General features: G+C 36.5%; 1 protein-coding gene across 1 annotated transcript; it reads right to left on the reverse strand.

The window, feature by feature from the left end:
* Window positions 1-1,349: 1,349 nt before the first annotated feature.
* CBG04269 lies at window positions 1,350-13,385 on the reverse strand (the record flags this gene model as incomplete). The annotated part of the gene is made up of 7 exons (XM_002630294.1): window positions 1,350-1,406; window positions 1,453-1,596; window positions 2,178-2,321; window positions 5,758-6,061; window positions 11,949-12,264; window positions 12,920-13,043; window positions 13,185-13,385. The coding sequence occupies 7 exons, from the start codon at window positions 13,383-13,385 to the stop codon at window positions 1,350-1,352; spliced, it is 1,290 nt and encodes a 429-aa protein (XP_002630340.1).
* Between the last annotated feature and the right edge of the window lie 533 nt (window positions 13,386-13,918).

The raw sequence follows: 13,918 nt of genomic DNA on the forward strand, positions 1-13,918 counted from the left end.
CTTTTTTTTTCTAAAATAGCGTCATAAAATTATTAGACTAACCTGACCCTGAACAGCTGTAAAGACAGAAGAAATGCGAATAAAAGGAGAAGCATTTTGTCGCAGGTTTTCGGCAAAAGGTAACGTCTACTGATTCTGAATACAAAAAGAAAAAGACAAGAAAGTGGGCGGAGCCTATTTAGAGAAAGAGGAAGGGGGAGGGGTATGAATGATACTTGTAAAAGGAAATAGAGTGAAAGTGAAATTAAAGGAAATGTGTGTTTCGGTTGTCCAGAAGATTCTAGAAAATGATACAGAGACACTTCCAGACATTTATGGTTATGGTTATGTGAAGAAGAACTGCAAATTGGAATGTATACCCAGGCGATCGGATTCATTTTGAATCGAAAATACTAGTTTTTTAGGATTCTGAGACTCTGAGGTTCGACAACAATTCTTTAAATAGATAACAATTCAAAACGAATTGGAATGATCGGATTATCCATAGGAGGGAAATTTTGTATTCTTTGAACTATTGCGTAGCAGATTTTTTTCCCTTTTCCACTTTCACTTTGCTTTCTACTTTTACCAAAATGTCTGTGAATTACCCAATTTTTCTGATTTCCCTTCTAATTCTGATTGTTCATTCGAAAATGGCTCCACCGTAATCCTTATCTTTACGTCGATAAAAATTTTCTGAAAGTTCCAGAAGATATTCCAAGAATGTATGTTTTGGTAAGAACTTTAACAACAAGCTAAAACATTTTTGTCCAGCTGAGCGCAGTTTTTTTTTCAAAGTTTTGTTTGAATTTGCTGTATATGTACATTGAAATTGGTGATTGAACTTTTAAAAACTAAATTTTTGGCAACCGCGCTCCACTGAACAGAAAGGCTTGCAGCTCAAAATTTGAATATTTCTCGATGGAGCAATTTTGCATTATTTTCTACAGCGCCGCTTCATCGCTTACATCCCATTACCACTCCATGATACTTATCGAAGAGTTCGGACAAAATGGGAAAATCAAATATTCGAGCACATTTTAAGAATTTGCTCCTCAGAAGGAGATGACGTAAAAGCTGAGAATTGTGAATTCTGGATGAATGTGAAAGTGAGAAGACGCAAATTCGCTCTATTGACAAGTTTTAATTTTTTTCAGAACAACAAAACCGTCGAATCTGGAGCTACGGTTTATAACCCATTTCTTGGAAAATTGATTGTTGAAAATTTACAAAAAAAGATGACGGAATTTATATGACTGGGGATCAAAACTCTTCGATTGCAGTTTTTAGAGTGAAAGGGATACTGTAGATTGAAAATTTTAAAATTCGAAAAATTTTATTCATTTTTTTTCAAAAATAAAAAAGTTTTCTCATTGCATAACTCTTTCCGGAATGTCTTGAATATAGAGCTCGTTGGATTTGGGTTCCTGAAAAAATGTATTGGTTTATCGATTTTTTTAAAATTTGATCTACCACAAGTGTGCCATCCTGAGATTCCGCTGAACTCTCTTTTGATTCTCGTTGCTTCTTTTTCCGTTGAATTTGAGAAATTTGAGATTCAAATTGAATCGAGGAGATGTTTTTGAGAGTGTCATCCGGACTGGTCAAATAGGAACACTGGAAAATATAAAAATCAATAAAAAGATATTCGGAAATTGGAAATCCGGAAATTCAGAATTTTTTTTCGGTTTTTTCAATTCGATATTCTCACATTTTCCCGCTCCAAACGTTTTCTTATTAGCTCCTCGTTTTGTTTCCTTCGTGCCAGTTCTTGGGCCCTTTTCTTAATAATGTGCTTCTTGGCAGCTGAAAAAAAAACTACAGTAATATCAAGACACTACAGTAATCTTGAAAACTACAGTGGTCTCAAAACTTCAAACATTTTGATAACTACAGTCATCTTGAAAAATACAGTACTCGTAAAAACTACAGTTCCATGAAGAAACTACAAAAATTTCAAAAACTTCAGTAATCTTGCAAAACTACAGTAATCTTTAAAACTCCACTATGTTACAGTAACCACTAGAAACTACAGTAATCTACAGTACCCGCATATGGATCCTCATCAACCAGCTTCACATCTCCCAGATCTTCCTCACTGAAACTTCCCGAATTCAACGATTTTGAAACTTTTTTCTCGTTTTTTGGAATCTAAAATCGATTTGAGCTGAGCAATTCAGAATGCTTATATTCAAAACCTGTGTTTTTTCCAGCTTTTCGAGTTCCTTTTGCAACTTTTTATCAACTTTTCCTATATTTTCTGGCTCAATTATTTCTTCAGATTTTGTTCCAGTCTTCTCGATAGAATCAGAGTTCATTGGTTGCGTTGAGTCTTCGGAAAGCTGCAAAATTACAGTAGTCTTTGAAATTTTTAGAAATTTTGGGGTTTTTGTTTTTTTGAAATTTTAAAAATAATTTTTTGGAATTCTCGAAAATTTCGATAATAGAAACATAACAAATTTTTTGTTGTCTTTAAAATTTTGGAATTTCCGTTAACGTTCCAAAAAATTTTGCGCAAATTCTAGAAATTTCTGAAAATTTTAGAAAAATTCACCATTTTCTCCTCCTTCAATTTTCTCATTGTAATTTGTGCTTCCTTAAACTCTTCCATCGTTTTATTCATCTTTTTCTCTCGTTTTTTTCTCATTTTCTCCCGATTTTCGGCAATTTTCAGACGTCTTTCTTTTTCCAAAACAGCCGGATCCGTTTCGTAGGTGATTGGAATCGATTTGGCGGTTTTCAGAGTCTTTTTGGATTCTGAAAAGTGCGAAAATTTTGAAAACGGCTGAAATAGAACTTCTGGATGTCCGGATTTCGCCTTAAAAATTCCATAATCCAGAAATTTTCGAAATTTTTCAATAAATAATCCAACCTGCATCGCCTCGTTTTGCTCCTTTCAGACAATTGATCATGATCCACCAAACAAAAACCAAAATGTAGATGACATTGTACAGAATCAATCGATACATTGACAACTTTTATGTATAAGTGAATTATATTGGGAAAGATGAGAATAATTGTTTTTGAAAATTGATTTTGTTTTCATTTTTTACGAAGATTTTCGAGAAATTTCACGCCTAACTAACAAGGGAACGTTTTTCAGATACCGGTTGAGAATTTGCTCAAAATTTGTACGAAGGTACTTTCGAACATGCTGAACCATAATTCGTGAAAATTTTCAGCCCGTTCTCAAAAGCAGCCGAAATATAGCCTCTGAAAGTGTTTTCAGTGCTAAATTTTGACCAATAACATACATTTTTCGAGGTTTAAAACTCGTTTTTTTTTTACCAACGTTTTCAAAATAAAATTTTTTTTTGAAACTTTTTGAAAAAAAATCTCCATGAAAGAAAAAAATCTCCCCACACTTTGAAAGTGATTTTTTGAATATTTTTAGAAAAGTTCCAAAAATGGTCCTATTATTCAGAAACGATAAAAATAGCATTCAGACAAAATTTGACAGCCCAATTTCGTCTTTGGGCTCAAAAATATCCAAAATGGGATTGTTGTTGGTACTTTGACAATCCCTAACTTCTTAAAAATTGCTTGAAATTAACTGAAATCTATAGAAATAGGTTCAAATCTTGTATGTGATCGATTTAACAGCACCCCACCTCGAAAAGATCAAAATTGAGCAATTTTCAGAAGCTGAATTTTTCGTTTTTTAACGATAGGATGATGAGAGGGCCCCAAAAAATTTAGAGGTCTCAAAAAAAAATTAGAGGTCCCAAATAAGTTTAGAGGTCCCAAGAAAAAATGGGGGTCTGATATTTGAAAAACGCACAGGTATTGGAATAATGTGCCGGAATTCGGAGTTTTGAGTTTTGAGGCTCTCTAGGATGATAAGAGCGGAAATGCGACTTCTCCTAATAGTTTTGGCTCCATTTCTTTTTTGTCTTTCTTATGGACCCCAACTTACATATAAGCAAAATGTCGGCAAACAGTAATGCCTCCGTGAATAAGCTTTCTCTCTGGCTTAGATGATTTTCAAAAAATATGCATCTCTAAGCCTATAAGAAGTATGAAATATATCATCAACACTTTTTTTTAAAATAAGACCACAGAATTTTAATTTCTTACATAGTTCAAATTCTTTTACACTATTCCAATATCTGTGCGTTTGTCAAATTTCGGACCTCTATTTTTTCTTGGGACCTCTAATCTTTTTTCGGACCTCTAAACTAGAAAAGAGCCGATTTTTCGATAGTTTCATGATATATCAGGATTAATTATCATAGAAAAAGCTATGATATTTTATAAATCTTAAAAAAACAAGTTCTCTAGAGATGACTAAGCATCCTATGCTCCCGCAGTCTTGCTTCCCCTTACTGTTCCAGAAACTTCTTGCTATTTCATCTTCTTAGAATACTTGAAATTTTTGAAAATTTATTTAACAAATATCGGAAAAAAACATCCATAAAAAGTGGGAACACAAAAAGATGACAAAAAAGAGAGAAAATCTCAATCGAAGTTCAAAACGTCTTGGATCCGCCTGTTCGTTTTGTTGTAGAAGCCGCGAACGCGCACTACTTTGAAGAAAGCCACCATCGGGTCTTTAACCATTTGGGCCCGCTCGATGTAGTCGTCGACCAGTTTGATGTACACCTTGACGATAATTGTTCGTCATCGGGTTTGGTCTCTGATGCGGTCAACATTCTGAAAAAGATAACAGTTTGTGGTTTCCGAATTTCCTGGAATTTTGAATTTCAAAATTTCTTAATTTTTGAAGTTCTCAAATTGTTAAATTCAGCAATTCCGAAATCCCGAATATCGGAAATTTCGAATTTTTGAAACTTAGAATTTCTGAAGTTCTTAATTCAAATTAGTTTCAAGACTTTTGTATTTTCGAATTTCAAAAGAATTTGAAAATACTTCACACAAAACCCTCCAAAAACTGACTTTCACGATTTGCCAAGATTCTTCCATTGGGATATTTTGATAAGCCTGTGTTCCCTGGTCTTAAGGAACGCTTACCCTCCACTTATTTGGATCCCAACACTCATTGAACACGGTGTACTTAATCTTACAACTATATATTAAGGAGAAACTAAAAGATAAAGTTCAAGAAAGTTAAAGTGAAATTAAGATTAAACTTAAGATTTAAATAAAGTCATACTAAGGGGAATAAAGTTAAAAGACTAAACTTAGGGACTAACAATAAAAGGTTCAATGAAGGTTAAAATGTAAGAATTAAATAAGAGAGAAACCGCAGACGGCTGCCCGTCCGGGTCCTAGAATCCACCTCCTAGTTATCGAGAGGCGCACCATTAGGCAAGAGGTGAGAGGCAACAGGCACGCGGAACGCCTCCCTTGCGGGAAGTGTTCTCCCGCATATGTCACATCCCCCCCTCTACCTCAAAAAGCTGGAGCGTCCTCGCGACTAGAGTACTGAATCTAAGGGGGAACACTTAAACTACCATAAAAACCCTAACCTCTTGTGAGGGGAAAAATACAATGGGGTTACAATAGATAATATCATCAAATAATATAATAGAACAATAAATACAGTAATACAAATAGAGTAATGAACAAATTATATAATGCAATATCAGCCAAATCAATCCGTGAGTGCACATATTCGAAACCATGGAACCAACATGAAGACTCTTGAAGTTGAAACTGACGTCAGCCAAAACTCGAAAACATCGACATCTTGAAGAAGAAAACCAACTGGAACCAATCCCGATTGGTAAAGCAGCGAAGTTGCATTTGATCTCAGCCACCAATCAGCAGAACTTGAACCAAATTCCATGAAAATCTTCCAAACCATCCAAATCGAACCAAATTCCCGAAAATCCATTCCAAAATCAGCAAAATCGTTGAATCTCCTCCAAAACAGTAGAAAAAATCCATCGCAAATCGTGTCAAGATATTTCCATTGAAATCCGCGCAGCGTCCTTTGATTACGGTAGCCATTGCTCTCCCGCATATGTCACAATATCCACATTGCCAATCCCAAAGGTGAGCATCGGCTTTGACGTGGCGTTCATCCCGGGGCAGGAAGCGGTCCTCATCTCTTTCAATACAGCTCCGATTACGGCCGTTGATCGAGAAGTCCGAATTTTCGAATCCATTCGACTGGAACCTATAAATTTGGTAATTAGGAAATATTTTGAAAAAAAAGGAATTAAAAATTACTTTTGCATTTGCCGGATAACATTTTATTGAAGGGGTGAGACTTATCGTAGTTCATCGAAATGGGGTAGATTTCACATTCGAATTCCTGCTTTTCCTCATCTTCCGAGAATCCTGGTCCCAATGGCAATAAGGAGTTCAAAATGTTGGAAGTTTCATGAGAAAACTGAAAATCATAGTCTCATCCATTTTGACAAAATTTGAAAGAAATTTTTTCTGGGCAATTTAGATTTTCGACCAATCCGACCGCGGTTGAAATTCAAAATCGACCAAAACAAGGCGTTATGGGGTTCAAAACGTCGATCAACGAATATAACAATTTCAGGTTTAAAATAACACATTTTCATTTAATAAAATTATGAAAACTCACTTTTTTTCGCTGGTCCAGAGTCCATTCGGGGTTTTTAGAACCCAATAAAATAAATATAGAGAATTTCAGAAAAAATAAAAATAGAATATCGGCTACACCACCATGCAGAAGGCGGTCGTAGCCTAATCGAAATTTCGGGAATTTTAAATCAAAAATAGAAGAAAAATTCCCAAAAATCAATATATTCTATCTATAGGGGAGGGGGGGGGGGGGGGAGAACCATCCGAGATGGTGGTGAGATGGTTGAATGAGAAGAGGAGGACAGGGATTGAGAGGACGGCGCATTTGGTATGTCTGTGTCTCTTTTTCCAATACTCTCTGAGGCTATGCGGTGAGAGAGTATTGGAAAAGAGACGCAGACAATATGCGCTGTTCTATTGACTTTCGTCTTTTGGTCGGATTCCGAGCACGTTATTCTACGTATTAGCTAAGACTTGTGGGAGGCTTGGCCAAACTTTGTTTGTTTTGATTGTATTTCTTTTGGGATTGTATTGCGAATAAGAAAAGCTACAACATTTTATTAGTATGGGAAATTATTCTTTTCAAAGTCTGCATTGAATTTCTGACATTTTGGGCCCCATATTGCCTATATTTGGTCGATTTTGAATTTCGGCCAAATTCGGCGGTCCAAAGTCCATCTTGGTCAAACGTGGGCAACTTGGGGCTCAAAAAGACGGAAATGTTATGAAAAACTCAAAAACAATAGTTTCAAGACGTTTGAGCATTATTTCAGAACATTTTTTTGGATTTTGAGTTTTTCGATTTTCGGCTCCAAAACCATAAATTCCCAAATTTGAGCGAAAGCTAAAGCTGTTTTTCACACTTACAAGGGAAGACCCCAACTCGGGTGTGGCGATACGGATGATCACCTATATAATCTGAAAGCTGACATTTTTTTGATTCCAAATCTGTTTTCAACAAGTGCTTTGTCGCGGCAGTTTTCGAGAAAATTGGGTCGAAAGTTTCCGAAAATGACGTGGATTTTTAATCCCATTTCCCCTCTTCACGTATATATGTTTTAGAGTGTTGAAAAAATGTGGAAGCGTGGTCGAGTAGTTAGTGAGCAGGAATATGAAGCGGGTACTCTCTGGTTCAACTCCCTCGTGCTGCTAAACTTTTTATGAATTTTTTCTTCTTATTTTCCGATTGATAATTTATTGATCAGAAGAAAATATGGCACAAAAGTTATAACGGGAGTTCTAGATAAAATCCCTAACGAGATGAACCTAGAGAATGGGGAAGAAAATGGTATACATGTAAGGTTGGAAAGATATAAAAAAAAGGGAAAAGGTGAGCAGAAAACTAAAACCGAGTGATGGAAGATTGGATTAAGGTAGAAAATTGACCGGGAGTTAAAAATTGGGGAGTATTCCTTACAATTGCATTCCAAATAGGGGCGGTGGTGAAAAAGAAGTCATCGGAACATTTATCTGAGAGAATAAGGGCCATAGGTCTCCTAGGACAGTCGGAAATTCTTAAGAAAGAGGATAATTCTGGCATATAAGAGGCGTCACTAATCATTTTGTAAAGAAGCATAAGTTTAGATTTAAGTCTACGATGTCTGATAGAGAAGAGGTCAAGTTGGGAGAGACGATCTTGATAAGAAGAGTATGAGATATTGCATTTCTGGAAGACTTTACGGGTGAAGAAACGGAGTGTGGATTCGAGTTTTTGAGAGAGTTTGGAATTGGGGGGAGGAGAATAGATTACTGAACAGTACTCAAGAGAGGGGAGTACGTAGGTTCTGAATAAGTGAAGGTAGAATGAGGGGTTGGAGGATTTGAAGGATTTCAAAAGTTGTTTGGATCGGAGAAGTGAAACAGCAACCGATTTGTTTATGTGTTGGGTGAACTTAAGTTTGGAGTCGGTAATAAGTCCTAGATCACGAATATTGTCAGAAGACTCAATAGCTGAGGAGGAGATGAAAAGGGGAGCGTGGAAAAGGGGAGCGTGAAAAGATTCCGATGACGGTTTCTGACTTCTAGAAGATTTAAAAAGGGATATAGTTCATTAAATCTTGTGAAAAACCGTATTTTATTGTTTGTCTGCGTTTAGAACTGATTTTAGAACATTATAAATTTTTTTTGAAAATTTGTAAAACAGCCAAGGGGGTATCCCATGGAAATTTTTTCAAAAAATTTTTTTTCGAAAAAAAATTTGGAAACTTCTTCAGATTGTAGAGAATCATTCAAAATGCAATTTGAAGTCAAAGAAACCTGTAATGAATTCATTATCTCCTTCAAAAACCCACTTTAAAAACGATGAATATGTACTGAAATCACTTTCAGAGCTCATAACTTTCTTCAAATGGGCAATGTAGAGAATATAACTTTGGTACTGTAATCAGCATTCTCAGAAGTACTAATTTCCAAAGTTTGAGAGAAATCACAAATAAGTGGTTTGTCTAGAATCTTCAATAGATCGAAATTCTTTGGAAATTGCCGAAACAATTGACAAAAAAGTTTCCAAAATAATAACTATGAGATTTCAAAGTAGGCTTTGAACAAATTTCAAGTGTATTTAACTGTTAAAAATCTTCTAGAAATCAGATACTGTAATTGGAAAATAAGAAGAAAAAATTCATAAAAAGTTTAGCAGCACGAGGGAGTTGAACCAGAGAGTACCCGCTTCATATTCCTGCTCACTAACCACTCAACCACGCTTCCATATTTTTTCAACACTCTAAAACATATATACGTGAAGAGGGGAAATGGGATTTAAAATCCACGTCATACGCACTTTTGAAAACATATTCGGAATCAGGAAAATGTAAGCTTTCAGATGATATAGGTCACCACCCGTATCGCCACACCCGAGTTGGGGCCTTCCCTAGTTAGAACCGTCGATTTTTTGATTTTTTGAGATTTCTTCTGTGTTGGGTGCTCTGCCACCACACGCCCCAGCTGTGCTGTGACACCTGCTTCTCCAAACTCCGGCCTTGGAGAATATTGAAAAAAAATCGTTTTCAATACTTTCTCTCTCTCTCTCTAATTGACGTTGTGTCTATTTTCCTCTCAATCTTGTGTTGAACACATATCAAACTGTTATGAAAAGATGTCGAAAATTGATTGTTTTGATGTTAACTCGATAAAGCACACTCTCAATTTGAAAAATCTAATTAGCCACAACTTCTAGCTCAACTTCAAGTGCATTTTCAGATTTCTCATAAAATTTCTGACATTTTCAGCCCAAACTCGACTATTTTCGGTTGATTTTCAATTTTCGAAGGGCCGACCGCGCGCGGCTGTAGCGTCGCGGTCGAAAATCAAAGTTGACCAAAATGGGTCGTGTTGGGGCTCAAAATGTCGCAAATTTTATAAGGAGCTCAAAAATGTGCTTGGAAATTAATTTTTAAAATTGATAAGAAAAATAGGAAGACAAAATTAAATTCAATTTTTTGGGACTTTGACTCGAAAAAAGTCAGTTTTGAGCTTTGAGACAGAAATAAACGTGATTTTAAAGTTTTTCCAAACTTCCAACATTTTGAGCCCCATATCGACTATATTTGGCTAATTTTCATTTTCGACCGTCACGACCGCGGTCGAAAATCAAACTAGTCCAAAATTACACTATATTGGGCTCAAAAATCTTGGAAATTTGATGGAAAATTCAAACATAACAATTTCCACTACTTCAATCTTGATTTGAGCCAAATTAGGGCATTTCTGGTTTTTGGAAAACCTTGCTTTTCAGAAACACCCGGCCAATGTTTGCTGTATTGATGCTTCGCGGCTTCTGCAAAGGTTCATTTTATGTTTTTCGGCAAATAACGGGGAGATTTTTCGGCTCTTTTCTAAGGACCGGTCGGTCGAAAAGGTTATTATTTAAAATTTTCATCAAGCTCTCATAAAATCTTTTTTTTACTTTGAAAACCATTGAAATTCATCAAAAAGCATCATAAAGTGTCTAGAGGGTCGAACTGGAAATCAAAAAAGTTTCGAAAAAAGCAAAAAAGTTTAACCACAGCGGGGTTCGAACCAGCATAGTCACTTCTAATGCACAGGTCCTGGGCGCGCATACGCATAATGGATGGGCGACGGAGGACGCGCCGATGAATTGGGTACAGGGAAAGGGCACCGGTATGGGGCATATACGGGGCATATGGGGCACACCGCCGCCGCAAAGCATCTCCTCGCCTGGTCTTCCGATTTCGTACTTTTCCTTTATTATTCCATATTCTTTTATATTTTGAACGACATATTACTGATTTTTTGAAACTCAATGTTTTGGTTTTGAAAAAGACTTATGGCAGTTTCCATTTAAATTTGATATGCAATAAAAAACAGAAGAAAATGGGAAAAAATTCGCTAAAAATTGTTTTTTTTCATTTGTTCAAAAAATGTCTCACTTTCACTTTTTTTGAAATTGCATGAAAAATTGAAAAATTTTATAATTTACACTTTGTAATTATTGTATACTTACCAACTTACCTTTTACTCCACCTGAAAATACGATTTTTACAATAATTACAAAGGGAAATCAAAAAATCTCAATATCACCTATTTTGGCGAAAAACATAGCAATTGACGAGTGAAAGACATGCTTCTGCAAGAATTCAACGATTTTTTAGTCTGCCATAACTTTTTTTAGTCTGCCGTAACTTTTTAGTCTGCCATAAAAAAAACATCGAAATAATAATCGAAAAACCAGAAATGTAGGCTCGAATTGACGAAAAATTGACAAAGTTGTCGGTGTGGATTTACGGTAAACAATGCGCGCATCAGGGATTTCGGAACGTTGTAGTCGGCCTACCGTATCAGACCCATATCGCACACATCGCCCACCCACCTAGAATCCATCTAGGATACGCGCGCATTCGGAACACTCGATTCAGCCTCTCCCGCATCGCACACATATGAGATTCATCGCAGCTCATTGTTCGCGATATGTGTCAAACGGACTTCTAGAGGATCACATATGGATCGGGTCTTTTATTCGCATCATCGCCCAGGACCTGTGTGAGTCCCCCTCTTACCACAACACCACACAACCGATATTTTCTTCTCACGCGAATTTGGTAGAGGAGGGGGGGGGGGAAGCCGAAATCGGCTGCGTGGAGAAATCGGGCAAAAATTTTCAGACAAAGTTTTTCAGCCTGGGAGTGAGAACGGGCTAAAGTTTTCGTATAGAGCATGCCGTATACTATAAGTATGCAAATTTTGAGCAAATTCTCAACCGGTATCTGAAAAACGTTCCCTTGTAAGGAATCGGGGATGGAGTTATGACGCACGATCTATATCATTGGAAGCTGAAAACAAGTTCTTTACTTTGAAGTGGGCGGAGCCTAGGGCTCATTTCGATGCTTGTGCTCTGAAATGGATGAATGAAATGCGCAAAAATGCTTTATTAGATCTCCACAAACGCTGTCAAGAAAAATTAAAGTTCAGTTTTCTCAGCACTTTTACACAGAACAACCGGCCGTTTACACATGAACACTGCCTCATTTTGACAATCGCTTCCAACATACGTCGATCCGATTCCATTGTCAAGGACATTAAACAGCAGACACCTTCCATCCCAGAACGATATTCCCTCATCATACTCGCCTTTCGATCCATCATTCCAATCAATGGTTAAGTCACTGTGCATTTTTCCTCCAATCCAATACGCTCCAGCTTTTCCGTATTTCGTTGCCACCAATCGAAACTCGTCATAGTAATTAATGGATACTAAATTGCTCTTGTAGAGTTCACATACGCTCTGGGCACTGTCAAATGTCTTTTTTTGATCGAAAACTCTATAGCAACTGTTGTTGTAGATGATACCACAGTTTTGACCGCAGTCTGGAAATTTATAATTTTCAACCGAATTCAGTCGTGTGCATTTTGGATCTCGTAAGTAACAGAAGTACGATAATGTTTCTAAAAGGATAGAGCTCCAGAGAAACGAGACACACTGGGTCTCTCTTCAAGGCATGTGTTACCTTAACTTTAACATTCTGTATCTGGGGACCAAATATAGCTAGCGTCTTGGATTTTTGTGTGTATAATAAGAAAAACGTGTGTACTTCGACTTTCAAATTTCAGATTGCTAGCTTCAACGAAAATATAGCTACGCGGCGCAGAAGTCGGCAGCCGGCTTTCGACATGAATCTATACTCCCGATTTGAGATCAATTATCTCGTTTATTATAAGAGATATCGAAAAGCTGTCCACTGATAAAACGTTTGTCATAATATCTCGCACATTTCAACATTTTACAGATTTTTCATCTCTTGCAAAACTCGAGATAATTAGTCTTAAAGTTAGTATCGACACTATGCGCCTTTAGCAAGATACCTCGTTCAAAGGGTGGTTGTTCACAGACAAATGGCAATTTTGTGGAACACGGCACACTGGACCATTTTGCTCCCTGGACGCTAAACTGAACACAACTCTGACTAGGGTCTGCGTGTCCTGAAAAACGACATGTTCTGAGAAATTCTAGAAACATTCATACCAGGGGTATATCTGCTATAATTTTTAAGCAGCGTCATATCATCCCATTGAAGTTCCCATCTCATTCCCAAATAGACATTCCAATATCTAGTGGGAGATAGAAAACTGCCCATTTGCACGTTATCCTGAATATATGATATCAAAAAATTTTCAATTAAAAATATAACAAAAATTGATGTCTCTTACGAAAACTGTTATAATTGAGCTCAAATTGACCACCGCCCAGTGAGTTACGCAGCCGGTACGTTTTCAAAAAAAAAACCCACAGTTTCATCCTTCAATTGCACCATGACCGATCCATCCGTTTTTCGACACATATCATTTGCATCGTCATAGTTTTTCTGTTGCCCTACAAGTCCCCAGCACTTTCCATTTGGCATTAATTTGAATCCATTGGAGCAAATTAGCTCACTCTGCGAGACACAAATCCATGTGGATAGAAGGACAAGAAGCATGAGATTTTTCATCTGGAAAATTGGGAAATTTCGGAATTTCGAAAGTTCTGAAAAAACTAGGACATTCTAGGAAACTGAAAAATAGACCCACCTCCTCTCTTTTTATACGTTCATCTTACTGTAGAAAAAAAAGAAAGCCTTATGATCGAAATTCCATTTTCCACCTGTCAATCACATCTTCGAAAAGTCATTGAAAATTGGAAATTGATAAGATTATTTAAAAAATGATGCTTAATACTGTAGAAAAAATCCAAATGGGACGAACTGCCTGATAAGGGAACATAGGAATTGGAGAACGAGAGGAAGGATTTTTTTTTGGTTTAAAAAAACCATTGAGAGTCACCTGATTTTTTTGTTCCTTTTTTGGGAAACCAAAATTAAGTCCTTCCTCTCCAATTCCTATGTTCCCTAATCAGTAAGTTCCGTCCCATTAAGATTTTTTTCTACAATATTAAGCATCATTTTTTAAATATTCTTATCACCTAATCTTTCAATTTTCAATGACTTTTTGAGGATGTGATTGACAGGTGGAAAATGGAATTTCC

Source organism: Caenorhabditis briggsae, assembly GCF_000004555.2.
Source record: "Caenorhabditis briggsae complete genome, chrII, whole genome shotgun sequence".
Lineage (NCBI taxonomy): Eukaryota > Metazoa > Nematoda > Chromadorea > Rhabditida > Rhabditidae > Caenorhabditis > Caenorhabditis briggsae.